The 27,530-nt window shown below is 37.8% G+C and overlaps 1 protein-coding gene across 7 annotated transcripts in view; it reads left to right on the top strand.

Annotated features, from left to right (window-relative positions):
* SLC4A4 (solute carrier family 4 member 4) overlaps positions 1–27,530 on the top strand; it is a 349,367-nt gene that overhangs the window by 286,289 nt on the left and 35,548 nt on the right. For all 7 annotated transcript variants that reach the window (XM_045789287.2, XM_087864096.1, XM_087864093.1 and 4 more), the window contains 3 exons: positions 9,295–9,486; positions 21,712–21,825; positions 23,553–23,714. In XM_045789287.2, the coding sequence (XP_045645243.2) occupies positions 9,295–9,486; positions 21,712–21,825; positions 23,553–23,714 (468 nt within the window). The remainder of the gene's footprint in view (positions 1–9,294; positions 9,487–21,711; positions 21,826–23,552; positions 23,715–27,530) is intronic.

Here is a 27,530-nt window from a genome sequence, read left to right as displayed (position 1 = left end):
TCAATGTGTTTAAGTTTGTTATTAATCGATTTATATATGTGGCTGCTCCCAAGTTGGAGGCATAACTATTTACAAGTTTTAGATCTTCTTGCTGGATAGATCCCTTTACTATGATATAGTGCCCTTCTTCACCTCTTATTACAGTCTTTAGTTTTAAAATCTAGTTTGTCTGATATAAGTATGGCTACTCCAGCTTTCTTTTGATGTCTATTAGCATGATAGATGGTTCTCCACTGCCTTGCTTTCAATCTGGAGGTGTCTTCAGGGAGTCTAAAATGAGTCTCTTGTTGGCAGCGTATCTATGGGTCTTGTTTTTTTGTTTTGTTTTTGTTTTTTATCCGCTCTGATACCCTTTATCTTTTGATTGGAGCATTGAGTCCATTTACATTCAGAGTAATTGTTGATAGATATGAATTTAGTGCCATTGTATTACCTGTAAAGTCACTGTTTCTCTACATTTTCTCTGTTCCTTTCTAGTCTTTATTTCTATTGGTCCCTCTTTGCCACTCAAAGGGTCCCCTTTAATATTTCTTGCACCGCTGGTTTGGTGCTTCCAAACTCCTTTGGTTTTTATTTGTCTTGACAACTCTTTGTCTTTCCTTCTATTCTGAATGACAGCCTTGCTGGATAAAGTATTCTTGGCTACATATTTTCCCCATTTATCGTGTTGAATATATCATTGCCACTCCTTTCTGGCCTGTGGATGGGTCTGCTGCCAGTCTTATGTGTCTACCCTTGTTAGGTTGAAGGCCTTTTTTCCCCTAGGTGCTTTCAGAATTCTGTCTTTATCTTTGTATTTTGCAGGTTTCACTATGATACATTGTGGTGTTGACCTGTTTTTGTTGATTTTGAGGGGAATTCTCTGTGCCTCTGGGACTTGAATGTCTGTTTCCTTCCCCAGATTAGGGAAGTTCTCAGTCATAATTTGTTCAAATAAACCTTCTGCCTCTTATTCCCACTCTTCTTTTTCTAGGACTCCTACAATACAGATATTATTGTGCTTTGTGTAATCGCTGAATTCCCCAAGTCTATATATGTGATCTAATAGTTCTCTTTCCCTCTTCTTTTCAGCTTCATTATTTTCCATAATTTTATCTTCTATATCACCTATTTGATCCTCTACTTTTCATCCTCATTGTGATTATATCCAGTCGGTTTTGCTTTTTTGGTTATTGCATTTTTTTCTTTTGGCCTAACTAGTTTTTAGGTCTTTTATCTCTGCAGCCCAGGTTTCTCTGGTGTTTTCCATGCTTCTTTCAAGCCCAACTAGTATTCCTATGACTGTTGATCTAAATTCTTGTTTGGATATATTTCTTATATCTGTTTTGAATAAATCCCTGGCTGTGATTTCCTCTTGATTTGTCTTTTGGGGAGAATTCCTCCATGTTGTTATCATGTCTAAGTTTCTGTCTTTTGCATATTATGAAAGCTTGTTATGTTTCCTGCTCCTGGGAGTAATACTATATTAAGAAGGGGTCATATACTGTCCAGGGCCTGGCTCTTCAGGAAGCATGTCTGGTGCATGCTGTATACCCTCTACTGTTGTGTTTTGGCTGTTCTTTCCCACAGGTCAGTCCCCTATAGAGTTCCTCCTTGCTTGCATTGAGGAGTGTTTGGGCCTTTAACTCGCTGTGTTTTCATTTGCTTGTTAAGATAAGCCTGACTTAGGGGTGCCTGGGTGGCGCAGTCGTTGGGCGTCTGCCTTCGGCACGGGGCGTGATCCCAGCATTATGGGATCGAGCCCCACGTCGGGCTCCTCCGCTCGGAGCCTGCTTCTTCCTCTCCCACTCCCCCTGCTTGTGTTCCCTCTCTCGCTGGCTGTCTCTGTCAAATAAATAAATAAAATCTTTAAAAAAAAAAAAAAGTCCCGATCTAAGAAAAGACAAAAGGAAAAGGAACAAATAAAGCAAACAGACGAACAAAAAACTATAATCCTGATATCAAAGAAAAAAGAACAAAAAGAAAAAGAAATCCTGGTCCTATTTTCACCAGAACTGAAGCTGACATTTTGGAGCACTCTGTGATCAGTAGACTTGGTACATGTGAGGGGCGTGGGAAAGAGGCCCAATGTGCAGGCTCACAGTCAGATCTGCCCTGGTAAAGATGCCCCTGCTGGGCTCAGGAGGGCAGAGTTTGGTATAAGCAACTCCAGCCTCTGCTGGAGCTGCTGTGTTTCTCTCTGACGTCTGACTGTGCTGGTAGGCAGTGGGGGGGAGGGGTGGAAGTGGCATCACCCCACCCTCTCTTCCCTGGGGAGGGGAACCTGTGGCTGCTGCTGATCAGGAGGCCCTTACAGAAAGGGGAACAGTCTCCCCTCCTGTGTTCCAGACTTTGTTCAGATCCGTGCCCTCAACCTGTCCATGCCCGGGCTGTTGGCATGGCTGGCACCACAGTTCTCCTGTGTTTTATCTCTGGCCAGTGGCTGGGATTCAAAACTCCAAATCTTAAAGGGCACAGCAAGGCATGGACCCACTTGCCTGCCCTGGAGGAGAGCCTCACAGTGCTGCACCTGACACCATTCTTTCCCAGAAAAACAGCCCCATGGTGGGCACACACAGTGGCTGGAGTCTATTGTGATGATCAGTGAAAAGCTGGGACCAGGTTATCTGCTCTCTTTGCGTGCCTCTGTCTCCTGCTGTTGAATGGATGCTCAAAGGCTCCCAGCAGGCCCTTTGTCCTTGGAGAGGCAATATACTCTCTTCCAAATGTACTCCAGGAAGGGGCATGATCAGGGCACCTGGGTGGCTCAGTTGGTTATTAAGAGACTGCTTTCAGCTCACGTCATGATCCTAGGGTCCTGGGATCGAGTCCCACATCAGGCTCCCTGCTTAGCAGGGACTCAGCTTCTCCCTCTGCCCTTTCCCCCTGCTTATGCTCTCTCTCTCGCTCTCACTCCTGCTCTCTCTCAAATAAATAAATAAAATTAAAAAAAAAAAAAAAAAAGAAGGGGCATGATCTCTCCCAGGGCAACCCAGGAGATCCCCTCACCATAGCATGTTGTGCAAACCCTATGCGCTGCTCTCTCTCCTGCTCTCTCCCTCTCTCTCTGACTTTGCTCCATGAAAAGCACTCCTTACACTTCGTGGCACCACAGCTTTTCTCTCCCCCAATTCACAGCTCCAAACCTCACATCTGCCACGTTCTCTCCCTCCAATTGTGCAGATTCTTTTCTTAATCCTCAGATTAATTTCTTAGTTGTTGAAAATGATTTGATGTTGATCTGGCTGTGTTTGAGGGACCAGGCAAGCCTAGGGTCCCTGACTACTCCGCCATCTTAACTCCTTCCTTTATCTGACAACTTTAAGTTTAAAGTTTATTTTACTTCAATTTTTTCTCCAGATAAAAAGGGTAGATAAATCAGTAGATATCTTCTTTGAATATGTCAAACAGTTGAATCTTGATGAATGATTTTAGTTAACTAAAATTTCTTTGGTAGCCCGATGTATCGTAAGTTAAACCTTGCTTCTGTCTTGGTCAGTTTGTCTTTCTTATTTTTTAGTGACTCACAGTCCCTTTGGTCTGCAGGCTCCATACTTCTGTCATTTCTAGCCTTTACCCATCCCTGGTGTAAAGAGTTGCCAAAGCCGTAGTCAGACTTTCTCTCACTTAATCTTTCACCTTCCTTTCCCCATTCTCGTTTTTTTTCTAGGATGCTCTCCTTCCTTCCATTGCCATAGCTGGGTTCTTTCTCATCCACCACAAACACTGCAGAAGTCTTAATCAGCCCTAAAGAACTTGCTTGATCTTGTAGTGCTTACATGCTCTAGCCTATCCTTTTGCTACTGTATTTCTTGAAAAAAATAGTCTGGGATAGCCTTTTCCATTTTTTCATCCTAAACTTTCATCCTTTCATCCTCAACTCAGTTCTCTACTTTGAATCTCCCTCCAGTGTTTAATATTAGGAGTATTCAGTATTAGGAGTTAGTTGTGAACGTGTTAAATGTAAGAGAAAACAAAAAAACAAACAATGGATTTAGCTGTCTTCATCCCTCAACGTCTTTGCAACACTAGACCCTCTCAGCTCTCCTCCACATATGACCCTTTCCTCCTAACTTGATTTTCAATGTTCTCATGTACCTTTCCTTTTACCCATCATTCTCGTGGCATATACATAATCTTTTGTGGTATCTTCACTTTGTTGTGGGTACTTTAGATGTTTTACACTCTTTTCCTTCCCCTAAGTTGATGTCTTCACATCTGACATCTCTTCTAGATCCAGGTCTCCAGACGCATTAGACATCTCTCTGTGCAGCAGAGCCACAGTATTCTTGCAATGGAAAGTTCTAAGCATCATGAGAAATAGAGATAATGTGCTCTGAGAGTTCTGACAGATAGAGGGGTCTTCTGAGATTATGTTCCCTTTTGTTTTGCTCTTAAACTTTTGACATGAGTAGTAAATTATGATGTATATAATTCTGCGTAGGAAATAAAGATCAAAGCCATAGAGAAGAAAGAATCACCTATAAGGTATAAAGGACAGAAGCTGTGAGATAAAATCCTCCCGAATTAAGCCCAGGGGAGAGAATGGTGGCTTGAGTAAAGGTAGTAGCAGTGGTTATGGGTGAAATGTAGTTCAATTTGGGATGTGATTTTTTTTTTTAATTTTATTTTTAAGTAAACTCTATACCCAGCTAGAGCTCGAACCTACAACCCTGAGATCAAGAGTCACATGTTCTACCAACTGAGCCAGCCAGGCACCCCTAATTTTGGATGTATTTTGAGATCATTTTTGCCATAATGTGCCATGTGAGAAAGAGAGGAATTAACAATGACTTCAAGGTTTTCTGTTTTTGAATCCAGAAGGATGAAGTTGCGGTTAACAGAGATGGGCAAGATCCTAGGGGACAGGATTTAAGAAGGGATTAGAAGTTAGTTTTGGACATATTAAATTTAAAATGCCCACGAGGATTCAAACAGGCATATAACTTACCAAGAAGTAGTTACAAAAGAGATTTTGTTTTGTTTGGAGAACATTTGCTGATGAGTTAACAAATCATTGTTAGTCTTGTGATCATGAATTTGCTCTTAGAGTAAATGAAAACTGGAGTGTGGTTGACATACAAGGAGAATGTCGTACTATGAGGACAGAATAATCTCACGACAGCACCAGAGCAGTGCTTCTAAAGCTTCTTCGCATCACTGCTTTCTTTGAGGTTCTAATGAAATCTGTGGTTGCTTTTCCCAGATACACACTCACACACACAGTGTCTTAATGTGGTATTTCAGGGCACCCAGGGATTTCTTCCTTCAGGTCACTTAACATCTATGCTAGATATGTCCAACCCAGAACTGCCCTCTTTTAGGAGCCAGTGTTACTTGGTTGTACATTTTCTACCATGATGTACTGAGTGATAATCAGAGGGGTTTACATGTGAAGAGTACTATTCTGTACTGTGATAGTGGTGACCTTCATGGTCCTCTTTTTCAGCCATGTAAGTGAAAAGTCCTATTGGCACTTGCACAGGAAAGTGAAGTTACTTTTTTTTCTGTTTTCCAAGTAAACAGTGGTAGAGCTGAGATCGAAGCTCAAGACGGTATTTTCCCAGTCTGCTGTTTTGGTATATTTTCAGTATTTACTTCAGATGAATTCTTTGGGAGTGGTATGAACCTGGGAAGGAATCATTTACATCTTTTTGCTTTTTCTATGACTTACTACAATTTGCAAATACAAATACTCAAAACCAAAACTGTTTACAGTGAATCAACCAGTATCAAAAACACTATCCATGAAATAATAATGTAAGTATGAAAGGTCATCAAACAAAAATATATAATGTACTAGTATTTATGAAGCATGAAAATTTTATTTAAATGGATAATAGAAAGTAATATAGGAGTCTTAGACAAGAAATTAAACCAGGACAGACAAACTTTTTCTGTAAAGGACCAGAGAGTATGTATTTTAGGATTTATGGGTCAGATATCTGGTCTTTGTTGAAATTACGCAACACTGTAGTTATGGCACAAATACAGTGATGAATGTTATGTAAAGAAATGAGCATGATTGTTTTTCAATAAAACCTTATTTATGAAAACAGGGGCCAGGCTGAATTTGGCCTGCAGGATATAGTTTGTTCAGTTTTGGATTAAACGACTCATGGCAATTTTAGATAACTTATACGTGATAGATATAGATAACTTTTATTTATTTTTTAAAAAGATTTTATTTATTTATTTGATAGAGAGAGAAAGAAAGCACAGGTGGGGGGTGAAGAGGGACAGAGGGAGAGGGAGAAACAGGCTGCCTTGATGCAGGGCTCGATCCCAGGACCCGAGATCATGAGCCGAGCTGAAGGCAGACGCTTAACTGACTGACCCACCCAGGTGCCCCTGATACAGATAACTTTTAATAAGACAGCATTGTTTTTAAAGCAGTGTTCCCCTCAGACTAAGCTAGGATTCCAGAGAGGTAACTCAGCACCTGCCTTGAGGTGGATCAGGGATATTGAGAGAGAGAAGCTCAATGCCTCTTAACTACGTAGCACAGAATAGCTCAGTTTTATGAGTTTTAAATATTGGGGTTTTAGGTAAAGTTTACATGAAGAGATATTTCACTGATAATTAAAATTTGAAAACTATTGGGTTACAGCAAGTGGTAACTGAAATCTGTACAGTTTCTTTTTTTATGTTTCCTTTACATAGGCAAAACAAAATGGATCTCTGAAGTAAAAAATACCATTTGTACTCAAAAGTTCCATAGATAACAAAATAAGATATATTGGGGTAAAAATTACATAAATTATATCTGTGACAATTAAATTATTAGCTAATTATCTAAAACTCTACTTTTTCATATCTACATATATACACCATTAATAGATGAACCATGTTTCGTCTTAATGTTTGTTTGTGATATGAATGCTGCCTGAAGTCCAATGAAGCTAATCTTCGTTGGTATCAGCTTATATGGAATAATAACACTGAAATAACACAAACAATATAGATGCCTCTTCAGTGATATTTAAATAGAATTATTTATTTGCTAGAGTTAAATTTTTATGGGAGTGGGAAACTTCATGTATATATATTCTGAGATGTCTATGCATGCTGCCTGAAGTATTTATATTAAAGCCCTTAGATGGTTTGGAAGCTAAATTGTCTGTATGACAATACAAAAAATCATTTGAGGCTTACAAAATAGTGATATTGGCATTTTAGGCTGATGTAAATGAGAAAACATATCTATCATTTTTATGTACATGTGTATTGTTTTTTTGCCTCATCCTGAATCTCTGTAAGAAAATCAATAAAAATTGCCTGTTGGGATTGTCTTAACACAGTTTACTTCTTTGGGTTATTAAGAAGGAATCTGCTGATACTGAAGTGCTGAAGTGATATGGTAAATTTTTGCTGATCTGAAAACAAAGAGATCTGTTACCTATTATGACCTCTAAACTTCAAATGTGTTCTGCTAAAAACATCCATATGCAGAAATCTGAAAAACAAGATGAGACATGATTAATCACCTCTCAGAAGAGTTTGATAAAAGAATAATTATGTAATTCAGCTGTTTATAAGTTGAAACTAATACAGAAAAATTTCAGGGAAAAATCTAGATTTTATTTTTTTTATTGATTTAGGTAAGCACTTTACCTTTTGAGCTCTATAAAAATATGAACTCTTTCTGGTCAGAAATCCTTCTTTTGCATGTGTATCTTCTTTTATGATTAGGTTACTTACATCAAGAGAATTCATTGAATAGTACAGAATATTGATGATGTGTTTGTTGTGAGGTAGAACTCTTGCCCCAAAGGACAGGAGAAATTTATCTTTCCATATTTATTTACAAGGTATTCTCAAATAACTCTTCTGTTAGCACATGACGTACTCATTAGCCCTGGACCCAAGAGAAAATCCAAGATCATGGCACTCACAGTTTCAGTGTCTGATGAGGACCCACTTCCTGGTTCATAGACAGGCTTCTTCTCATTGTGTCTTCATATGTTAGATGAGAAGATGAGACAAGGGAGCTCTCTGGGTTCTGTTTTATAAAGACTTGAATCTCATTCATGTAGGCCCCGTTCTCATGACCAAATCACTTCCCAAACACCATCACATATGATTTTCAACATATTTAGGGGAATTGTAGTCAGCACCCCATTAGTGTTGTCTGTAAGTGGCTGCAAGAGGGCATAACATTTTAGGTGAGGTAGCTCTTATGTGACTGAAGGCAGTTCTCTAGAGAAGGAGGCAGCTAAAACTCTGAGCAGCTAGGGGATGAGTACCCTGGCCTTATCCATTGTGTTAGCAAAAAGATTCTCCTGCATATTAGAAACAGAAAATAGGAACAGGAGTTAGCTGCTATCAAGAAGTACTGACAACACGGGGCGCCTGGGTAGCGCAGTCGTTAAGCATCTGCCTTCAGCTCAGGGCATGATCCCGGCGTTCCGGGATCGAGTCCCACATCGGGCTCCTCCACTGGGAGCCTGCTTCTTCCTCTCCCACTCCCCTGCTGTGTTCCCTCTGTCGCTGGCTGTCTCTCTGTCACATAAATAAATAAAATCTTAAAAAAAAAAAAGAAGTACTGACAACACAATAGCAATTCATGAGATAGAAGAAAATTTGAAAATTGACCCATGAGCTTGAGGTCATGTAACATAGGGATAGATTAGATATCCCCCACACAACTCCGTAGCCCATTCCAGCATAATCCAATACTGGCTATTCATGAAGCTGACCTGGAGTCAACAAGAAAAAAAGCTATATTTTATCAGGATATGCAATTGAAAAAGCAGGGACCATCAGCATTTTTACAGTTTAATTCCTTAAACCACTAGTCTCTGGTTGTTTAGTAAAGAAATAGCTCTTTTGTGAAAGTGCTGGGTAAATTCATGGTTAGCCCAATAAAACTTTTAGAGAGCATTGACTGCAGGCCATCAGCTTGAATCCAAAGAAGCCATGCACTGCAAAAGTAAGTACTTTTTGAACAACAAAGGTGTTTCAGAGAGTCTTGCATTTTGGATATTAGTGTGTCTCAGTTTACTCTCAGGAAAGCTGACAGGAAAGAAGGACTTTGTGGTTTGTTTCTGTTGAACAAATGGAGGATTGTAGGACTGTAGCTCAAACTTGGTAACAGATTGCAACATTTCCATTGTATTTTCAATAATTGCTAGCCTCCTGGCCTCTTTACCTGTTATTCCATTAACACTTCATCAAGTTTCACCCTCCAGTGGTTACCCGCCAGCTGTTCGGCAGAGACTTTTAGCCTAATCCCTACATAGCCCATCAAATAGCAAATGCTGCTTTTGATGTGTTGGTGTTCTCTAGAAATTTTTTTGTGTTTTTCTTCTTTAGTACCATAATGCTACCTTTGACTGGGCGTTTTTGTCAACGAAGAAGTGTTTGAAATATGGAGGAAAGCTCGTGGGGAACAACTGTGATTTTGTTCCTGATATCACACTCATGTCTTTCATCCTCTTCTTGGGCACCTACACCTCTTCCATGGCTCTGAAAAAATTCAAAACTAGCCGTTATTTTCCAACCACGGTAAGTACCTGAGTTTTAAATAACTTTCACTGAATTAATACTGTATCAACAATAATACAATGTTACAGAATGAAAAAGTCACCTGTAACTCAGCTTTCACAATACAATTTTGTACATTTAAAATTTGATTTCCATTTGTGCGTATTATGTATTTTTAACCTAATTAAAGTCCAGCTTTGAAGAGCCTTCCAAGGATTTTGCTCACATAATTCTGTCATAAATTCTATCATAATTCTTATTGCACCGAGGGGAAAAGTGGGATGTATTCTAGTATCTAAAAATGCATGAATAAGAAAAAGATATTTTAAATCCATAGTTTTAAAGTACATAAGCAAAAACTCTTCATATTAGCAAGGAATTATGATGTAGAATTTCTAGTTCATGAGCTGTACATGTGATAATTTAGTAGTTGAATTATGGGCTGTGGGAGTAAACTTAAACTGTGTTGTTACACCAGTATTGGTATAAGATAGGAGCGTCATCTGAGCCAAAATTTCCTTCCCATAATGACGAATGCCGTAGAACAGAAAAACAGATAATTGAGCTGGGTGGTGCAGACATCCTGTCTCCCGTTAATATGCTTGGGTGAACGTAAAGTCAAAACTGTGGTTCATGGAGAGACTACAAGATAAGACCAACATTTACTTAATGGTGTTTTGTTTTTTTACCTGAGAGTGAAACTAAGATAATCCTTTGCTTTGCAGTTCAATTCTCAGTGTTTAGGATGTCAGTATTTCTTAGGTAATCTTGATTATACCCGATTTTTATCAATGAGCTGCTCTTTGCAGCTGAAATCTCATGAGATTTCTCCCCTTGTGTTTTGTGTGGAAGGAGTGGAAAGACTTTAGAAGATATGCAGTGCAGTTGCTGAAATTCCTTTCTTTCAATTCCTACAGAATGAAACATAATATATTCACACCTAGGAAATTTTTTGACTTTTTCTTATAAAAATTGACTTTTCTTATAAAAATGAAAATAAAAGGAAGGATTGATCATTGTTTTTAGTGTGTTTGGGCTTCTATAACAAAATGCAATAGACTAGGTGGCTTATTAACCACAGAAATTTATTTCTCATGGTTCTGGAGGCTGGGAAGTCCAAGATCAGGTACCAGCAGGGTTGGGTGAGGGCCCTCCTCCTGGCTCATAGCCAGTGCCTTTTCACTGCGTCCAAGCATGGAGGAAGGGTCAGGGCTCTCCGTAGGGCCTCTTTTATAAAAACACTAATCTTATTCGTGAAGGCTCCACCCTTATGACCTAAGCACCCCCTGAAGTCCCCACCTCCTAATACAATCTTTTTGGGGGGTTAGGATCTCAACATAAGAATTTGAGGGGGACACAACACTGAGACCACAGCAATAATGAGATGTCTCAAACTAGCTGGCCCAAGGAACGAAAAAATTTAACAAAGTGAAATGTAGAAAGAAGTATTCAACTTAATGTGTCTAAAACAGGCATCGCAAAATGGTGGTCAACAGGCAGAATTCAGCCTACAGCCATTCTTTGTTTAGACCATAGTTTGTAAACACACACACACACACGCGCACACACACGCATATACTTGAGGCCTTAGATGGAACCTGTACTTTGCAGGTAGTTATTGTCCTCATAACTCTCTATTGTCTAACACTTGGCTGCTCTGTACGTTCAGATTAACTGCCCATCCCCGAAGATATTTGAGCTTGTAACACCAGTTCACACACGGGGAAACATGCTTACTTAATCCACCTCTTCAGTGGTATGTGTTTTGTGTAGGCCAGATGCCTTGGATAAATGTCTTTGAGGACAATTTCTTCTACTCTATTGAGATTTTTCCTTCTTAGTTATTAATTCATTAGACCTGTCTTTCTTTCTCTTTCTCTCTCTCTCTCTTTTTTTTTTTTTTTTGGTTCACATCTTGGGAATTATCACCCCTTTAATCTCTCCTACTTGCCAAAGTCTGAAATTATATAGACATAGCAGGTGAAAAGTAGAAAATTTGTGAAGCAATTGTAAGTTGTAATTTGCAAAATAAACTCGTTTCAACCTTAAGATGAATAGATATCATTTCAACTGCCTATGTAGGCATCACTTTTTTCTTCCAGCAAGAACTCCCAAATTGATAACAGCTCTTCAGACTTAAAGGAATTTTCCCCTTATAAGAGCCCAGGCAGGTAATTTCTCAGTGTTGATAAATGCTGCTGAGAAAGTCATGAGCATGTGAAAATAGAATAATGATAGCATTCTGATTACAATTCCTGTGAAGAGGTTTCTCAGCATAGTGTAGAATTGTGTATAGCATTCATAAAATAAACAGAGAAGAGAAAATATATGTGATTTCTAAGGAGCAATGTTGAGGTGTGTAGGCTTTCAGACTGTCATCTCTCCTACTCACTTTATATTTACAGCTAAATAATAGCAATATGTACACAAATTCATACATGCATGAGTAATAAGAACATCTTTTTTGCTCTCTCATTTGCCAACATATGTTTGGATTTAAGCTATCATTTAGGAGGGTGGTCTCTGCAGACAGAAACCGATAGGTTTATAGATTCTTATGCTTATATATTGTATTCTACAATTACAACTTGTATGCTTAAATGGAATAAATCAGACAATCCTCGATTGCTGTGACAAGAATCAAGCCAACTGTTACTACTTCCTTGCTCACGTGAGCCATTCACATGAAACCGCTGAAATCTCAAAAATGCTAGTGCTGGATGACAGTGCCCTTGTCACACAAAATATCCTCTTTTCCTTTAAGTTGCCCAGCCATTTCTCTTTTGCACTCTCATTCCTAAAAATTTGTCGGTGAGTCAATTCAGACTGTAAACTGCTAGAAAACTGTTTTACTTCTATAGGATTCCTCTCATCAATTAGCACAAGGCTGGACGCAGACTCAGTACTCCACCCTTGATGAATGCTGCATTTTGTGGACAAAGCACAGATGTGAGAACCCGGAAGCTGTAGATGCCAGTGCTGGCACTGCCATTAACTAACAGTGCACCCTTTGAGAGCTAACTGCGGACTTTAGTTACCACACCCCTAAAAGAAGTGCTCAGCTAGCAGACAACGTATTTTTAAGCTTGAGTGTTCTGTAATTTTAAAGAGAGTTTGCTGACTCCATCTCCTCAATTAATTGAATTCTCCATTTTAAGCTAGAGCTTATAGCAATGATCCGGACTTAGAAATTTCAAAAAATTAATTATTGTCTCCATCTTTATGCCAGGTCTGCTCTAGATCTTGTGTGACAAAAGATGATACTTATCTCATTTGCCTCTCCAAGTTTTTTTTTTAATCAAATTAAACTTGTTATAGTCCCCTCAATTATCCTGCTCCAATCTCTCTCCCTTACACTTCTATTCCCCTAGTTCAGTCAGTCATTACCTTGGCCAAGACCAGGGTCAGTTATCTATTCTTTCTCTCATAGGAGGCTAGTGGCAATCCATCAGTATGAGCACTTAAGGTAAAAGAGTTTGTCTTTGTTAGCCCGTCTATCAGGAATTTAATTTGCATATCAGGCACTGTCCAGAGAGCCCTAATGCCAAGGAGAATATGAATGGAATACCAGCACTCCACTGCCTGTCTGCTTTGCGCTCCCCAGTCTTTTTAGAGGGGTGCATCAGACTGTTACCCCATTCAGTTACTGGTCTATTATGTCAGCCTCAAGTATTTGGTCAAAGGCTGTTGGTATCAGAGCTTCCTGTAGGAGCATCACGCACCATCCATGATCTTCTGTTGCAGATGGCTCAGGGCATGAGCCTGAAATGCTCTTCCAGAGTGCCATACCAACAGGTGAGCATATGCATACCATCCCTGCATATGCACGGGTAAAATGAAAGCAGTAGCTTAGAGCAGGATTGTGATTAGTAGTTGATTGTGGTTAGTAGTAAAACTCAAAGCTGGAGAACCTCTGAATTAGGCAAAATTTATTGATACTTTGATATATAGTCAAATATAGTGTGGCTGGCTGATGTATGTAATTGGCATGAAAATGTCTTTCTTAAGGAACTACTTAATTTCCTCTTTTCTCCCTATTAGAATAAGTAACAGTTTTGACCCTCACATGAATTGATGTAATGGTAAGATTCTTTATTTTAATTTATTTTTATTTATATATATAGAGAGAGAGAGAGAGAGGGAGAGAAAGAGAGAAAGGAGGGGCAAAGGGAAAGAGAGAATCTCAAGCAGGCTCTATGCCTAGCCACAGTGGGGCTTGATCTCATGACCCTGAGATCATGGCCTGAACCACCCAGGTGCCCCGAGATTCTTTTTTAATATGTCTCCTGATTGTTATTGTCAGTTAAATAAATAAATTCCAGGTAACGTCAACACTTATGACACTTTCTACACTTTATTTAGATGACACTTAAGCAGGATGTTCTTTGATATCCTTTTTTTAAAAACAGTATTCTATAATTAATTAGTATATTCATTCAATATTGGAAAAAAATGTTATGACCCTAATGTGTGCTTGATACAATACTAGGTGGTAGGGATACAAAGACAGGTAATTCATGAGCCTTGCCCCTAGTAGGAACGAAGTATATATTTGTTGAATAAGTTAGATTTTGGGGTTTTAATGAGTGTGACTCATTTCGATACTTCTGCTCCATTTGTGCTTACTGTCTTCTGCAGAATCACACTTTTGTGCTTTCCTGTGACCGAAATAAATTGATGGTGGTCTTTGAGGAACTGGCTTTATGGATAAGAAAAAAGTTAGGGCTTCAGAAATCTTAGTGCAGATATAATGAGCATTATAGTTAGGTGACACATTTAGTTTTTATCCATGTGAGACACAGTCTAGAATTCCACAATTTGCTGTATTTTTGGCCCCATGACTTTTAGTTGACATTTTGGCCTGTGACAGCTCTATTAAAGTTGGATGTGTTTAGTTGGTAAACAACTCTTTATAAGAATCAGGTGATATCCCTTTCTGTTTTCTTTTTCTCCCAGAAACTCTCTAGTGAGTGGTAAAAACTATCAAACTAAAACAAATAATGTATCCAAAAATTAGGAAGAAATAACAGGCATGTATTCTCTGTCCCATTCTAGTGTTAGTAATGCTGGGTGACATTTGGCTGCTCTTGCAGAAACATCAGACCACATCATTCCATTGAAACTCATTGAGAAAATGGCTTTGTTGTCAGTGAAGGGGAATCAGATTTTCAAATTCTTATGTTATTTTGTACCAAGGAATGTAATTTTCAAAGTCAAATTTGTTTAATCCAAAATTGATTTTCATATTTTTCTTAAGAATGACAAAGGGATATTTGATTATAAGTCCAACTCAACCTCTTAAACATTTAACGAAGATTATAAATACTTCAGTTCTTATAGATATATGACAAAAAATGCAGCCAACCCAAATTGAGCCCTAAGGAAAATAAGGTTCGGAGCACTGATCAGCCAGGTGTTTTGTGAGAGCTTTTAATGGTGGCACAGAAGCAGTCTATGGACAATAATTTTGACCCTGGTACTTTGTTGGTCCTAAACACTTTCAGCTTACTTGCCAATCCTAGAAAAGTCACCAGCATTGAAATTCATTCCTTAACACAAAATGACCTCCTACTCCATTTCCAGATTGTCTAATTTATACATATGACTTATTTATTCTTTTTAAAATTTTAATTTTTGTACCTTAATATAATTATAAAGCCACCTTTCTTTTTAAGTCCTGGAACTCCTTTTTCTTTTTTTAAGATTATTTATTTATTTTAGAGATAGTGCAAGCATGCAGTGCGAGGGAGAGGGAGAGAGAATCTCAGGCAGACTCCACGGAGTGCAGAGCCTGAGGCAGGGCTCAGTCCCACAACCCTGAGAACCCTGAGATCATGACCTGAGCCGAAATCAAGAGTCAGATGCTTAACCGACTGAGCCACCCAGGCGCCCCTGGAACTCTTTATTATAATGTTTTTTGGGGGGAATGTATCAAGAAGACCTTATTAGAGGGCCAGAAATTTTGATAATTGGGTCTTAATCATTGCAGTTTAGTGTTAGAACTTTGAATACCATCTAGTCCAATACTGCCTCTTATTTCTTACAAGGGGTCATCTGTGGGCTACTTGAATGCTTCCTAGAACAGGAACTCCTATCTCTGAAGGCATTCCTGATAGAAACACAAATTTTCCCTGCCACAGCCTCTATCCGAGGGGTCTGCCCTTGCCCTCGGAAACTACACAGAACAAGTTAGTCTTTCTTCCCTCTGACAGATTTCACATATTTGGAGATAGGTCTCCCAACAACTTCTTGAGGCTATCATCGTTTTTTATGCAGCATGTTTTCTGGAATCCTATTCCTCTGAATACCCATCTCTGGATCAGCTCCAGATTTTCACTTTTTACTTAGAATATAGTGGCCAGATTGAGACACAGTGTGTCCCATGTGATTTGATCATTTGCTTCTGGCATACACTTACTAGGTTTTTTTATTCTGCTGCTCAGTTTTGAAGCAGGAGGCAGGAAGAGGCCCGAGTGGGCTGAAGTCTCGCAAGCGTTCCTGCTGAAAGACTTTGTAGGCCTACTCCCCTCTGTTCCATGCTTGGAAAAACAATTTTTTTTTAAGGTAGACTTCCATCGGGAAGCTCTAAGCACCACCCAGAGGAAGTACCCAATCCAATTCCCTTCTTTGTTCCCCGAATCTCTGACTCTAGAATTCACAGCATTAAAATCCTGGAGCCTAATCAGACTTTCCTTTTATTGAATTCTAACTGTAGTGGGTATTATTGATTCAAAGTACAGTGTATTATGATTGCTATACTGATATCAATGCTTATTTCTTTTATAGTGCTATGCTTTGACTACTAGGGGGCATCAAATTTCAAAATTCTCATGGTATTTTGTGCCTTTTCATGATTGCCGAAAGGCACATATTTGTCTGGTATACATTTTCTTATCTACAATAAATGCTTTTTTACACTGTTTAGCAGTTTCCAAGCACCACCGTCGTGAGAGGAATTGACATCATGAATTAGTATATTTTGAGAACCCACACGGTGCCTGCCGCCGTACTTGTGTCTGTCACAGCTCCATCCATCGAGAGCCGCTCCGCAGGCTCACCGCCTTCCCCCTGTTAACTTAGGAGCAGCTGCAGCCCTCACAGAGTGAAAACCAAATGTCCTCTGGGGCTTCAGAGACACCAAATTCATTTTTTTCTCCTGTAAATTAACTAGCTTCTCCCCGCTGGTGTCTCCATGATTATGACTCTCTTAATAATTAATAAGTACCATCCTTCATGAAGAGTATGTTTACAGTAGATTTATTAGATTGTTTTTGCCCCAGAACAGGAGAACAGTGTATGGTTATTTGAATTTCTCTTCCCATTCATGTAGTTTCTTCTTTGCTTTGATGGTTTAAATATGTCAGCTTGTTTTTTTAGTGTTTCTTAGATTAGTTGAGATATTTTAAAATTCTGTAGAGGTCAGAAATATTTGTTCTCTTCATTTTTATAATTAAGAAATGGTAGGGGCGCCTGGGTGGCACAGAGGTTAAGTGTCTGCCTTCGGCTCGGGGCGTGATCCCGGCGTTCTGGGATCGAGTCCCACATCAGGCTCCTCCGCTACGAGCCTGCTTCTTCCTCTCCCACTCCCCCTGCTTGTGTTCCCTCTCTCGCTGGCTGTCTCTCTCTCTGTCAAATAAATAAATAAAATCTTAAAAAAAAAAAAAAAGAAAAGAAATGGTTAACAAAAATAAAAGAGCTCAAAACCAGTCTGATATAAAAGGATCTTAGTTGAAACACACTTTTCTTTGCCTTATTCATGAATGGAGGTAGGAATTAGCTTACATTTTAGCACATCTGTGTACCATTAAAAAATAGCCCTTTTTTAAAATAGCAAGCCCTTGTTATATATGGGTTGTCTTGAGTTGTGTTTCACTTAGATTGTCGTAGTTTATATTCCTAGGATATTGAAGTTTGAACTTGGAGGGACTTAGTGTTTGGCTGGAAGGACATCCACAAGTTATGTCAGTCCCAGCTCGATTTGAAACCTCCTGAATCCACAGTATTAGGTATGAAATCTTATGGAAACAAGTTTCTCATGAAAACTTTGGCACTTCTAATCATTACCAGTTAGAGCTAGAAGGGAGTTAGGAACTATGGGTTTCTAATTTGATTTCTTCATTTATATGTTGGCACATAAAAGGGGTTGTCTTGGAGTTTTTGAAAGAGCTCAAGTTTGATGAAAATGGAAAGTAAAATAAACAGAAAACATGAAGGGAAATTCATGTGTTTTTTTTTTTTCTAAATGTGTTTGGAAATGTGAGAAGGACCTCAAGAGAGTGATTCTTATCTCCTTAAAGTCAAAGCTCTTGTTCACAGGTCCTAGAGTGTATCTACTAAAAGCTGTATTTACTCAGCACTTGACATTTTTAGGGCACTTTATAGTTCTACTGTCAGCTTTCCCTCATTCAAATTAAAGTTTAATTTTAGTGTAGGGTAAGTCCTGAACAGTCTACTAAAATAGCACCCCTACCTGGCTTCTCCAATTAGAGGATTTGGAGTTGAATACAAAAATAGTCTGGGAAAAATCAATTTCCTTACTATGAAGTTTAAACCGGATCCAGTATCTTAGAAATGCATATCTGATAATAAACACTCTCCAGGAGTGATTTCTGCTGTAACTGAACTGTACTTGTACAATTTTAGGGAAAGGAAGGGGAAATAGAAGTGAATATTTTATATGAACATATCACCCTGGCTGTGATTTTTAATGAGGTTAAGCAATATTATTAATAAAGTAGTTTTTTTCCCCCCACAAATTTTAAGAAATGTGTCCTGAATCTTATTAATATTTGTCCTTTTAGCTACTTTTATACTTATGGTATAATAGTACCACATTTGACAAGAATACCATTGCTGAAAGTTTCTTCCAAATATATACTATTTCATCCACACATATTTATTATATTTCTTCCCCATGTATATACTATATGTATCAGTTTGGGAAATCAATAGCTAAACTAGAATAGATAATCTATATTAGTTTCTTATGGCTGCTATGTCAAATTATTATAAATATGATGGCTTAAAACAACACAGATTTACTGTCTTAAGATCTGGAGGTCAGAAGACTGAAATGGGTCTCAATGCGCTAACGTGAAGGTGTTGACAGGGCTGTGTCCTTTCTGGAGGCTCTGGGAGAGAATGCATTCCCTTGCCTTTTTCAGCTTGTGGAGGCTGCCCACTTTCCTTGGCTCATGACTTCCTCCATCCTCAAAGCCAGCAATGGCTAGTTGAAGTCTTTCTCACAGTGCATCACTCTGACACTGACTCTTCTGCTTCCCCCTTTCATTTATGAGAACCCTAGTGACTACATTGGACCTACCAAAATCATCTTGGATTGTTTCCCCAATCTCAAGGTCATCTAATTAACAACCTTAATTCTGTGTGTGACCTAATTCCCTGTAGCCATGCGACATGACATATTCACAGGTTCCAGTAAGTAGGATGTTTACATCCTTAAGGGGGCATTATTTTGCCTACTATGATTTCTGACCTAAATTTTAACATGATTATTCTGGGTTACCTTGACAATGTACTGAAGGGGGGCAAGTATAGAATCAGGAAGATGAGATAAGAAGCAGGAAACCACAGGAGATAAAATGGTGCCTTAGACAGGGAGCAATGGAGGTGGTGAGAAGTGACGGCATCCTGAGTATGTTTTGAAGGTAATTTGCTGACCTATTAGATGTAGGATATGACAGAAAGAGAAGAGTTATGTGAGTCGTTCAGAGTTTTTGGCCTAAGCAATAGGAAAAAATAAACTATCATTAATTAAGAGGGAGAGAACTACTGAAAGAGCAGGTTTAGGGGTCAGTGTTTAGTTTATGGAAGGCTAAGAATGCCTCTTCTCCTAACTAAAGAAGCAATGTGTCCCAGGTGTCTGTCTGGTAGGGATTCTAGTCATGCATGTCTGTTCCCCAGCAGGGCCAGAGGTACTGCCCGCTGGGGCTTTCTACCACAGAATCGAAGATTGGATTCATTTGCTACCCTCTACTTCTCTTCTGTTTATGAGAAAAAGGAGGAGCACTGTCTTTTTAATAACCATTTCCCCCCCTTTAGAACTACTTCTAGCGTGTCTAAGTTGTCAACAAATTGGATTTGCTGGATAAGGACTGGGAGAGGGTGATAAAAAAAGAGATAACTTCTTTTTTGCCTTTGCAAAAAGACCTCTGGTCTTCCAATGATTTATGACCCACTGGACTGGAGAGATTATTGTAACATCTTAATATATTCCTGAACCTGTTTCATATGACCATCTTTGCCAGATCATCCTGAACTGCCTATGTCAACACTTACTTGCACAAAACTCAAGAAGTGGGAGTTTCCTCCAGTACTGAGCCCTGGGAAACATCCTTTTTCTGCAGGGATTCCAGATACTTCCAACCAAAATTAGTTGAGTGGCAGTTCCATATTATTACTGGGCTTTTATATCTTGTTTCTTGGAATTGATGATACCTTCTAAGACCTCCTGATGGTAGATTATTTAGTTGTTCCAGTGGTTTCTGCAGCCAAAGAGGCCTCATGGAACTTGAAATAACAATAGTTAACATATATTAGGAGAGTTTATTATGTTCCAGATGTTATGTTAAGCACTTTCATGGCTTATCTTATTTAATTCTTATAACAAACCGATGAGGTTGTAGGGATTATTTTGGCTACGTTTTGCACATGGAGTCATTGAAGCTAAGAAAGAATAGATATTTACGGATAGGAAATAAATGTGCTGGAGTTCCAACCCAGGTCACTGGAATATAGAAACTGTGCTCCTAACTGCTGCACTATATTTTTCTCCCCAGATTGATCCCTGCCATCTTTTCGTGCTTGACATTATTGTATGATTGGTGTTAACTTACTCCTAACAGCCCATAGCTGGCTTTCTGCTTCTTTTGTGTGGACTTCTCAAGAGAGCGAAGCCTAGCAGAACCCAGCCCTTCAAAAGTGAAAGGAACTCCTGGCCAACAGGGCCATCTTTGATCTTGCTGCTAGTTAGGACCCAAGGCTCCTGGCACCGGGCGGCAGTCAAGAAGAGAGCACGATGATGGCCTTCAGCATACCCACCTTGCCAAGTTCCTCAGTTCCATTCCTACTGAACCCCTGCCTGCAGTAGTCCCCCCTACTGCAGAACTATGCAGCCACTCAGCCCCTCCCTGATCTCTCTTCATCTAGCAGTACCAGAACACTGACTGCTTACCTCAAGGAAACCTCATAACTGCTGAATCCACCCTGATTTGTTTAGAAGCAGGCTTCCTTGTGTATGTGACCCTCACGAAGACATGGATTGTGTCTGTGTTGTTCGCTATGGTATCCCTAGCACCAATCAAAGTATAAGGAGCCCAGTAAATTCTGGTGGAATGATCAGATTATGCACCACCATGTTATATACTTATGGGGAAACAGGCGTCCGTGCCCTAGCAGTGCTCCGAGGCCATTGTCAGTGCCACTAGATGCCGCAGAGAAGCCGCCAACAGTCCTGCGCTCCCCTACTGACTCCGAAATGGCCATTCTTCACCCACTCTGTGGGAAAGGTTTGGCTTTAATGCTACATTCCATAAACCCCAGCCCTTGTCCTAACCAGAGGCAGATACTTAGGAAGCTTCAAGTTTGTCAACTAATGGCAACCACACTTAAGTGGTGGTGAAGAGATGCCCCACATACACTTTAAGCACTAGCCTACAGTGAAAATATTTTTGACAAAGGTAGTGATATCATCAAACTTCTCTCTTCCGTCACTTCATGTTTCTCTGAGGTCTTGAGTCCACTCAGTCACCTAGAACTTAGAACCCCTCTCCTGCTAGATTTGCAGTGTTTTCAGGTTACTTTATGGAATTATCTTGCCCTATACACACAATGCTATTTCCGAATAATAGACAGAATTCTATATTTTTGTGTAGATTTTTACAATATGCCTTCAGATTTCATCCTTACCAAGTATCCTTTGTGCTGCATACAGGAAAAGTATTTGTACAGTATTTCAGGAATATATTATTTGTGATTCCCTTCCCCTGCCTACACACACACACACTGATCTGTTCTGTGGAATTAGATTATTTCTGGTCAGATGAGAAAGTGATACAAAAACAATTTGAAAAATAAACTCTCTGCAGTGTGACACCTCCTTTAATTTGCTGGTGACGCTGTTACTGTAAACCGCTAGCCAGTACAGAATACTTTGTTCATTTCCAACACAGGCAAATATATTAATCCAGTGCTAAACAGTCCCTGGTTTCTTTTTTATTTTTTTTTCAGGCAAGAAAGCTGATCAGCGACTTTGCCATTATCTTGTCCATTCTCATCTTTTGTGTAATAGATGCCCTGGTAGGTGTGGATACTCCAAAACTAATTGTGCCAAGCGAGTTCAAGGTAGGTGAACTTCTGGTTTTGGTCATTCCTGGGACCCTATGGCTTTCTTTCCCCTGTCATAGTTTGTCGTATGTTTTTGAGTTAGTTTTGTATGATTATCTGTTTCTTTATTTCAGAAGTGGTCTTTTGCTAGGTACATATATACACTTTGTCTATTTCTTCACTAAAATCAAATGCCTGATTAGTATCAAATGCAAGGTTCACATTATACTGATTTGTATTGAAATATACAAACTCTGCTTTATATTTTTAGAGTATTTAAGATAAGCCAAAGTATTTCCATACAACTTATCACCTTGATCCATATAATAATTCTAGGATGTAATGTATCTATCATCATCTTGATTTTATGAAGCTGATGTTGGAGCTCATAAAGATTAAGGAAAATGCCCAAGATTATATTACTAATTCAGTGCTTTTTTTCTGCTGCCAAATTACCTGCCATACACATGTTTGTATGTAATGTGCATTTTAATTATTACAAAGAAAATATAGGAATTACTCATTTTATAAATCTGTTGGGATGCGCAGGCCTAATAGGTAAAATTTACATTTCAGTCATTCTTACATATCCCTCCCTAATTTTTTTTATGTCCTTCACTTGTTCTGTAGAACACTCCTAGTCTCTCTCTCTCCATCACTGAGACTATACTTGCTAAGAGAAAATTAAACTAACTGCAGTTTTAGCTTAATAACTACTTAATGAGGAAGAAGTATCTATGGTATAGCAAACATATTGTTGCATTATCTCTGCCATCTCATACTCATTAGCAAAGATAAGTTTTCAATCATTCAATGATTAGTTCATTTAAGTTAATATTTATTGAATGTTTGCTATGAGCGAGGCACTTTATAGGGGATTTGAAATGCACTGATGAACAAGAGAAAGTTCCTTCCCTTCCAAGTTCTCAACCTGAAAAAGGTAGTAAAATGCAAATAGATTCAGTGATCTAGTTATGAGCAAAGGAAGACAGAAGACAGAAATATCTTCAGAGAAGTAACCTTCTTCATAGTAAATGTAGAGAAAATAATTCATAAGATCCTGTTTTGGTTTACTTGCATTATTTAGCATTAGGAAAAGGAAAGGAAATTTTTTTTTTCTGTAGTACAGATGTATGATCTGACAGACGATGGATGGAGAACAGGAAAATAATAATATTTTTCATTTGTGGTAATATTTCTGAGGATTTAGCCAGTTATTCTGGCTCATTTTTCATATGTATAAGAAAGACCAGAGTAGTTAAGCAAGTTCAATGATAGCATATAAAAATATTTGAAGCTTTTTCTATATCATGTGAAACAATTACAATTTGGCAGTAGTAGAAACAACTTCAGTATAATTGCCAAAATTCATGGACAAAATTCATTGTCATTTTATAGTTTCTTGCCTGTGTCTTTACTATTATATTTGGGTTTTTCTTATGGCTGCCTCTTAATGTAAGTCACTGTCTTCCACCTTGAGTTCTTATCTTAGATCATCCTAAATGCACAAAATGGCATTTACCTGTTTCCCCTCAGCCTATATTCTTACTCTTCCCATTTAAAATACTGCCTTAAAACAACCACCTTTAGGAAGTTTTTGGTGACTAATCTTTGTTTAACCTGTAAGTAAGACTAGTTCTGTTTTTGAATATGTTGGCTCTCCAGAAATTGTATCTCTCCCATTGATTTTTCATCAGATAGTATGTATTAATATTGCTTTGAAAATGTTCTCTCTCTTCTTTAAGCCAACAAGTCCAAACCGAGGTTGGTTTGTTCCACCATTTGGAGGAAACCCCTGGTGGGTGTACCTTGCAGCTGCTATCCCTGCTTTGTTGGTCACCATTCTGATTTTCATGGACCAGCAAATCACAGCTGTGATCGTGAACAGGAAAGAACATAAACTCAAGGTAAATGTCCAGAACAGTGGTTATCATTGCCTTCTACTTTCTTCATAGTACTTGAAAATTTATTCAAAACCGAGACAGTTTTATTGAAAGTTAGATTATAGCTAATATTTCCGACTTGGCAGAGTCACAGATCACTTTGTGTTGACACATGTCCTCAATATAATACTTTAGGAAGACCTCATTTAAATCTGAAAAAGTTGAAATCATATTTCCTTCACCACCCAAGAGGGCAATATAAATGGCTTACTACTCAGCCACTGTCATCCTGCCTCTGATTTTAATGTGGTAACTGTCCTTAATGAAGACAATGACAGCTACTTTTTCTGAGACTATCGAGATAAAAGCGTGTTTGTTTGTTTTAAATCTGTTGACTTGGTGAGTTACAGTAATAGATTTTCTGTTGTTGAACCACCCTTGCAACCTGGTAGAATATAGTTTCTTTTATACATAGTTTTTATATATTTATATATAATTATTACATAATAATATTTATATAATATATATTATATATAATATATAATTATAATTTTACATAATTATAAATGATTATGACATATAATTAATATATATAAATATTTGTATATATAATAAATTTATATATATAAATTAATATATAATATACAATGTACAGTATATTGTAATGTATATTTATATATTTTGGAATTTTGCATCTCTGCTAAAGAATGACATTGGCCTACAGATTTTCTTTCTTACAGTGTCCCTGTCTGATTTTGGTGTCAGGAATATATTATCCTTATAAAATGAGCTAGGGAGTGTTTCTCCTCCTATTCCACTTCTATCTCATTCTCTGAAATAGAATATAATATTCTCTTCATTATGTGTAACATGCCAATTATCTTTTCTTTGAATGATCAAACATGCTTGTAAAACTATCTGGGCTGAGTAGTTTTTGGGTGGAACTTGTAAAACAGATGATCAAAATGTTCTAATGGTTATAAAACATTCATAATTTCTGTTTTTCTATTTTAGAAACTTATACTTTTCTATACTTTTTTCCATTTCCCCAGTATTTTCAAATTTATTGATATGTTGTTTATAGTATTATCTTTTGTTATTTTTCTAATCTGAACTTGTCACTTTTCCCTTTAAATTCCTAATGTTATTGATTTGTGCTTTTTATTTTCCTTGATCAATCTAGCCCCGGAGGTCTGTTAATTTTACTAGTCTTTTTTACAAAGAAGCACTTTTTTACTACATTGGATTTTTGTATTATCTGATAGCTTTCTGTTAATATTTCTTTATTTGTTTTGAAGCCATGTTAAGTACATCCACATTTGTATCTCATTTATATTTTTAGTGAATTGAATGTTTTATGTGACTCTTTGTTTCTAGTAATGCTTTTTGCCTTAAAACTTATTTTATTTTGTTCTAAGAAAGCTAGGGTAACTTATCTGATATGTATTTTTCTTATACTTTCAGTATACCTTGTGTCTTATGTCTCCTTGTAAATAACACACGGGATCCATTTTTACAGTCTTTTCTCTTAACTAAAATATTTAATCCACTTAAATGAATAGGGACGACTGATAGATTTGGATTTATTTTTACTACATTATTTTTGCTTTCTACCTGCCTAACTTTCCCTGTGTTCTTTCTTTTTTATTCTCCTTTCTTGCCCTCTTTTAGGTTGATACAGTTTTATTTTTTTATTGTCTTCATTCTAACTTATTTTCTGTTAGTTTGGAAGTTATACACTTTATCTTTTCTCTTAGTGATTAGGTTGTATATTTTAATATGCATATTTAAGTTCTGAAGTTAACATGTTTATCCTTATGCTGAAAAAATACTAATAGCTAAAGAATGCTTTAATGTTGATATTCCTTCCTGAGTCATATGCTGTTATTACCCAGATTTGATTGCTATCTGGATTTTAAAATACAATTAGACATGGTCATTGTTTTTAGAATTATATACAAGTTTACCATTTTCTTTGCTCATTTTCTTTTTTCTACATTTCAGACCTTCCATTTTCAAATACTTCTCTTTAAACTGAATTATTTCCCTTAAACAGTTCTTATTTACTAGACTTTTGAAATTTTTTCTGTAGGGGTCTTCGGGTGGTAACCTCTCTCATTTCTATTTGTCTGAAAATGTTTTGTTTCACCCTCATTCTTGAAAGATAGTTTCTTTCAAGAGAAGATAGGTTGAAAGCTCTTTTTTTCCAGCATGTAGAAGCTATTTTCCGTTATTTCTGACTTTCATAAAAGTGAACTGTCAGTATAATTTTCATTCCTTTGTAAGTAATCATTCTTGTCTTTTGGATGCTTTTATCATTCTTCTCTTTTGTCTTTATTCTGGAGTTTCACTATAACTTGTATCAGCATAGATTTCTTTTTATTATATGTTGGATAATTGGGTTTCCAGTCTCACTAATTATTAGATTATTGAATCTCCCTGTCTTTTGTAAATTGTGGAATATTGTATGTCTGACTCCTTCAATCTCTAATACATTCTTCTGGAATTCCAAGTAGAAATTTTATTGTATATCCCCATCTTGTGCTCCAATTCTATTAATCTGCTTTTGGTTTTGGGGTTTTTGTTTTTGTTTTACATTTCCTGTCTTTTAGTCTCTGTGTTATATTTTGGGTAATTTCTTCAGATCTTTCTCTTCATTAAACTCTTTCTTCTGTTGGTTCTATTCTATCATAAACCAGCCACTGAATTTTTCCTTTCAAGAATTATATTTTTTTATATTTACAAGTTCTGTTTTGTTCTTTTCCAATTCTTCCTGTTCAGTTTTGATAGTCCTGAACTTCTTTATTCTTTTTCCTTTTTCAAAATGATTTATTTACTTACTTATTTGAAAGAGAAAGAGACAGAGAGAGTGAGCAGAGGGAGAGGGAGACAAGCAGACTCCCCGCTGAGTGGGGAGCCTGACATGGAGCTCGATCCCAGGACCCCGAGATTATGACCTGAGCCGAAATCAAGATTCAGATGCTTAACCAACTGAGCCACCCAGGCTCCCCTTTATTTTTTTCCATACACTTTTTTTTTATAATAATATTTTTTTATTATATTATGTTAGTCACCATACAGTACATCCCTAGTTTTTGATGTAAAGTTCCATGATTCTTTACTTGCGTATAACACCATACGCTCTTTTATCTATTATCTTATACATTTGCTGTCTTTGCAGGTTTGATTTTGAACTTTGTTTTCTTGGCTGACTCTTATTTCTGGTGTCTGTCGTCCTCATGCCTTTTTTTTTTTTTTTTAAAGAAAAAGTTATGTGCTAATCTTCTTATGCCAATGCTTCAAAGCCTTCCAGAGAAGATTTTTATTTGCTTTTGGGAGATATAGGAGAGTCCAACCAGCCCAGGAACACTTTACTTTTATTTATTCCTATAAAAATATTTTATTATGGAAAGTTTTAAACATATATAAAAGTCAGCAGATGGCATAGCTGCAGATATTTATCACCCAACTCTTAACAATTATTGACTCCTGTCTAGTCTTGTGTCCTTTAAATCCCCATCATCTTATCCCCTTCTTGTAATACTTTGAAGTAAGCATTTCATATTATCCATAAACTTTAGAGTATGTACTTCTAAAGATAAGATCTGGGTTTTTATAATTTATTTTAGAGAGAGAGAGTGCACAAGAGAGCATGGGGGAAGGGGCAGAGAGAGGGGAGGGAGAGAGAATCCTCAAACAGACTCCCGGATGAGGGCAAAGCCCAACACAGGGCTTGATCCCAGGACCCTGAGATCATACACTCAGCTGAAATCAAGAGTCATCTACTCAACCAGCTGAGCCACCCCGGTGCCCCAAGATAAGATCTATTTTAAAAACATG

Source organism: Ursus americanus, chromosome 8 (assembly GCF_024610735.1).
Source record: "Ursus americanus isolate L20-20 chromosome 8, mUrsAme1.1.p, whole genome shotgun sequence".
NCBI lineage: Eukaryota > Metazoa > Chordata > Mammalia > Carnivora > Ursidae > Ursus > Ursus americanus.
Note: the sequence above shows the minus strand (reverse complement) of the source record. Positions and strands in the feature narration are given on the sequence as shown.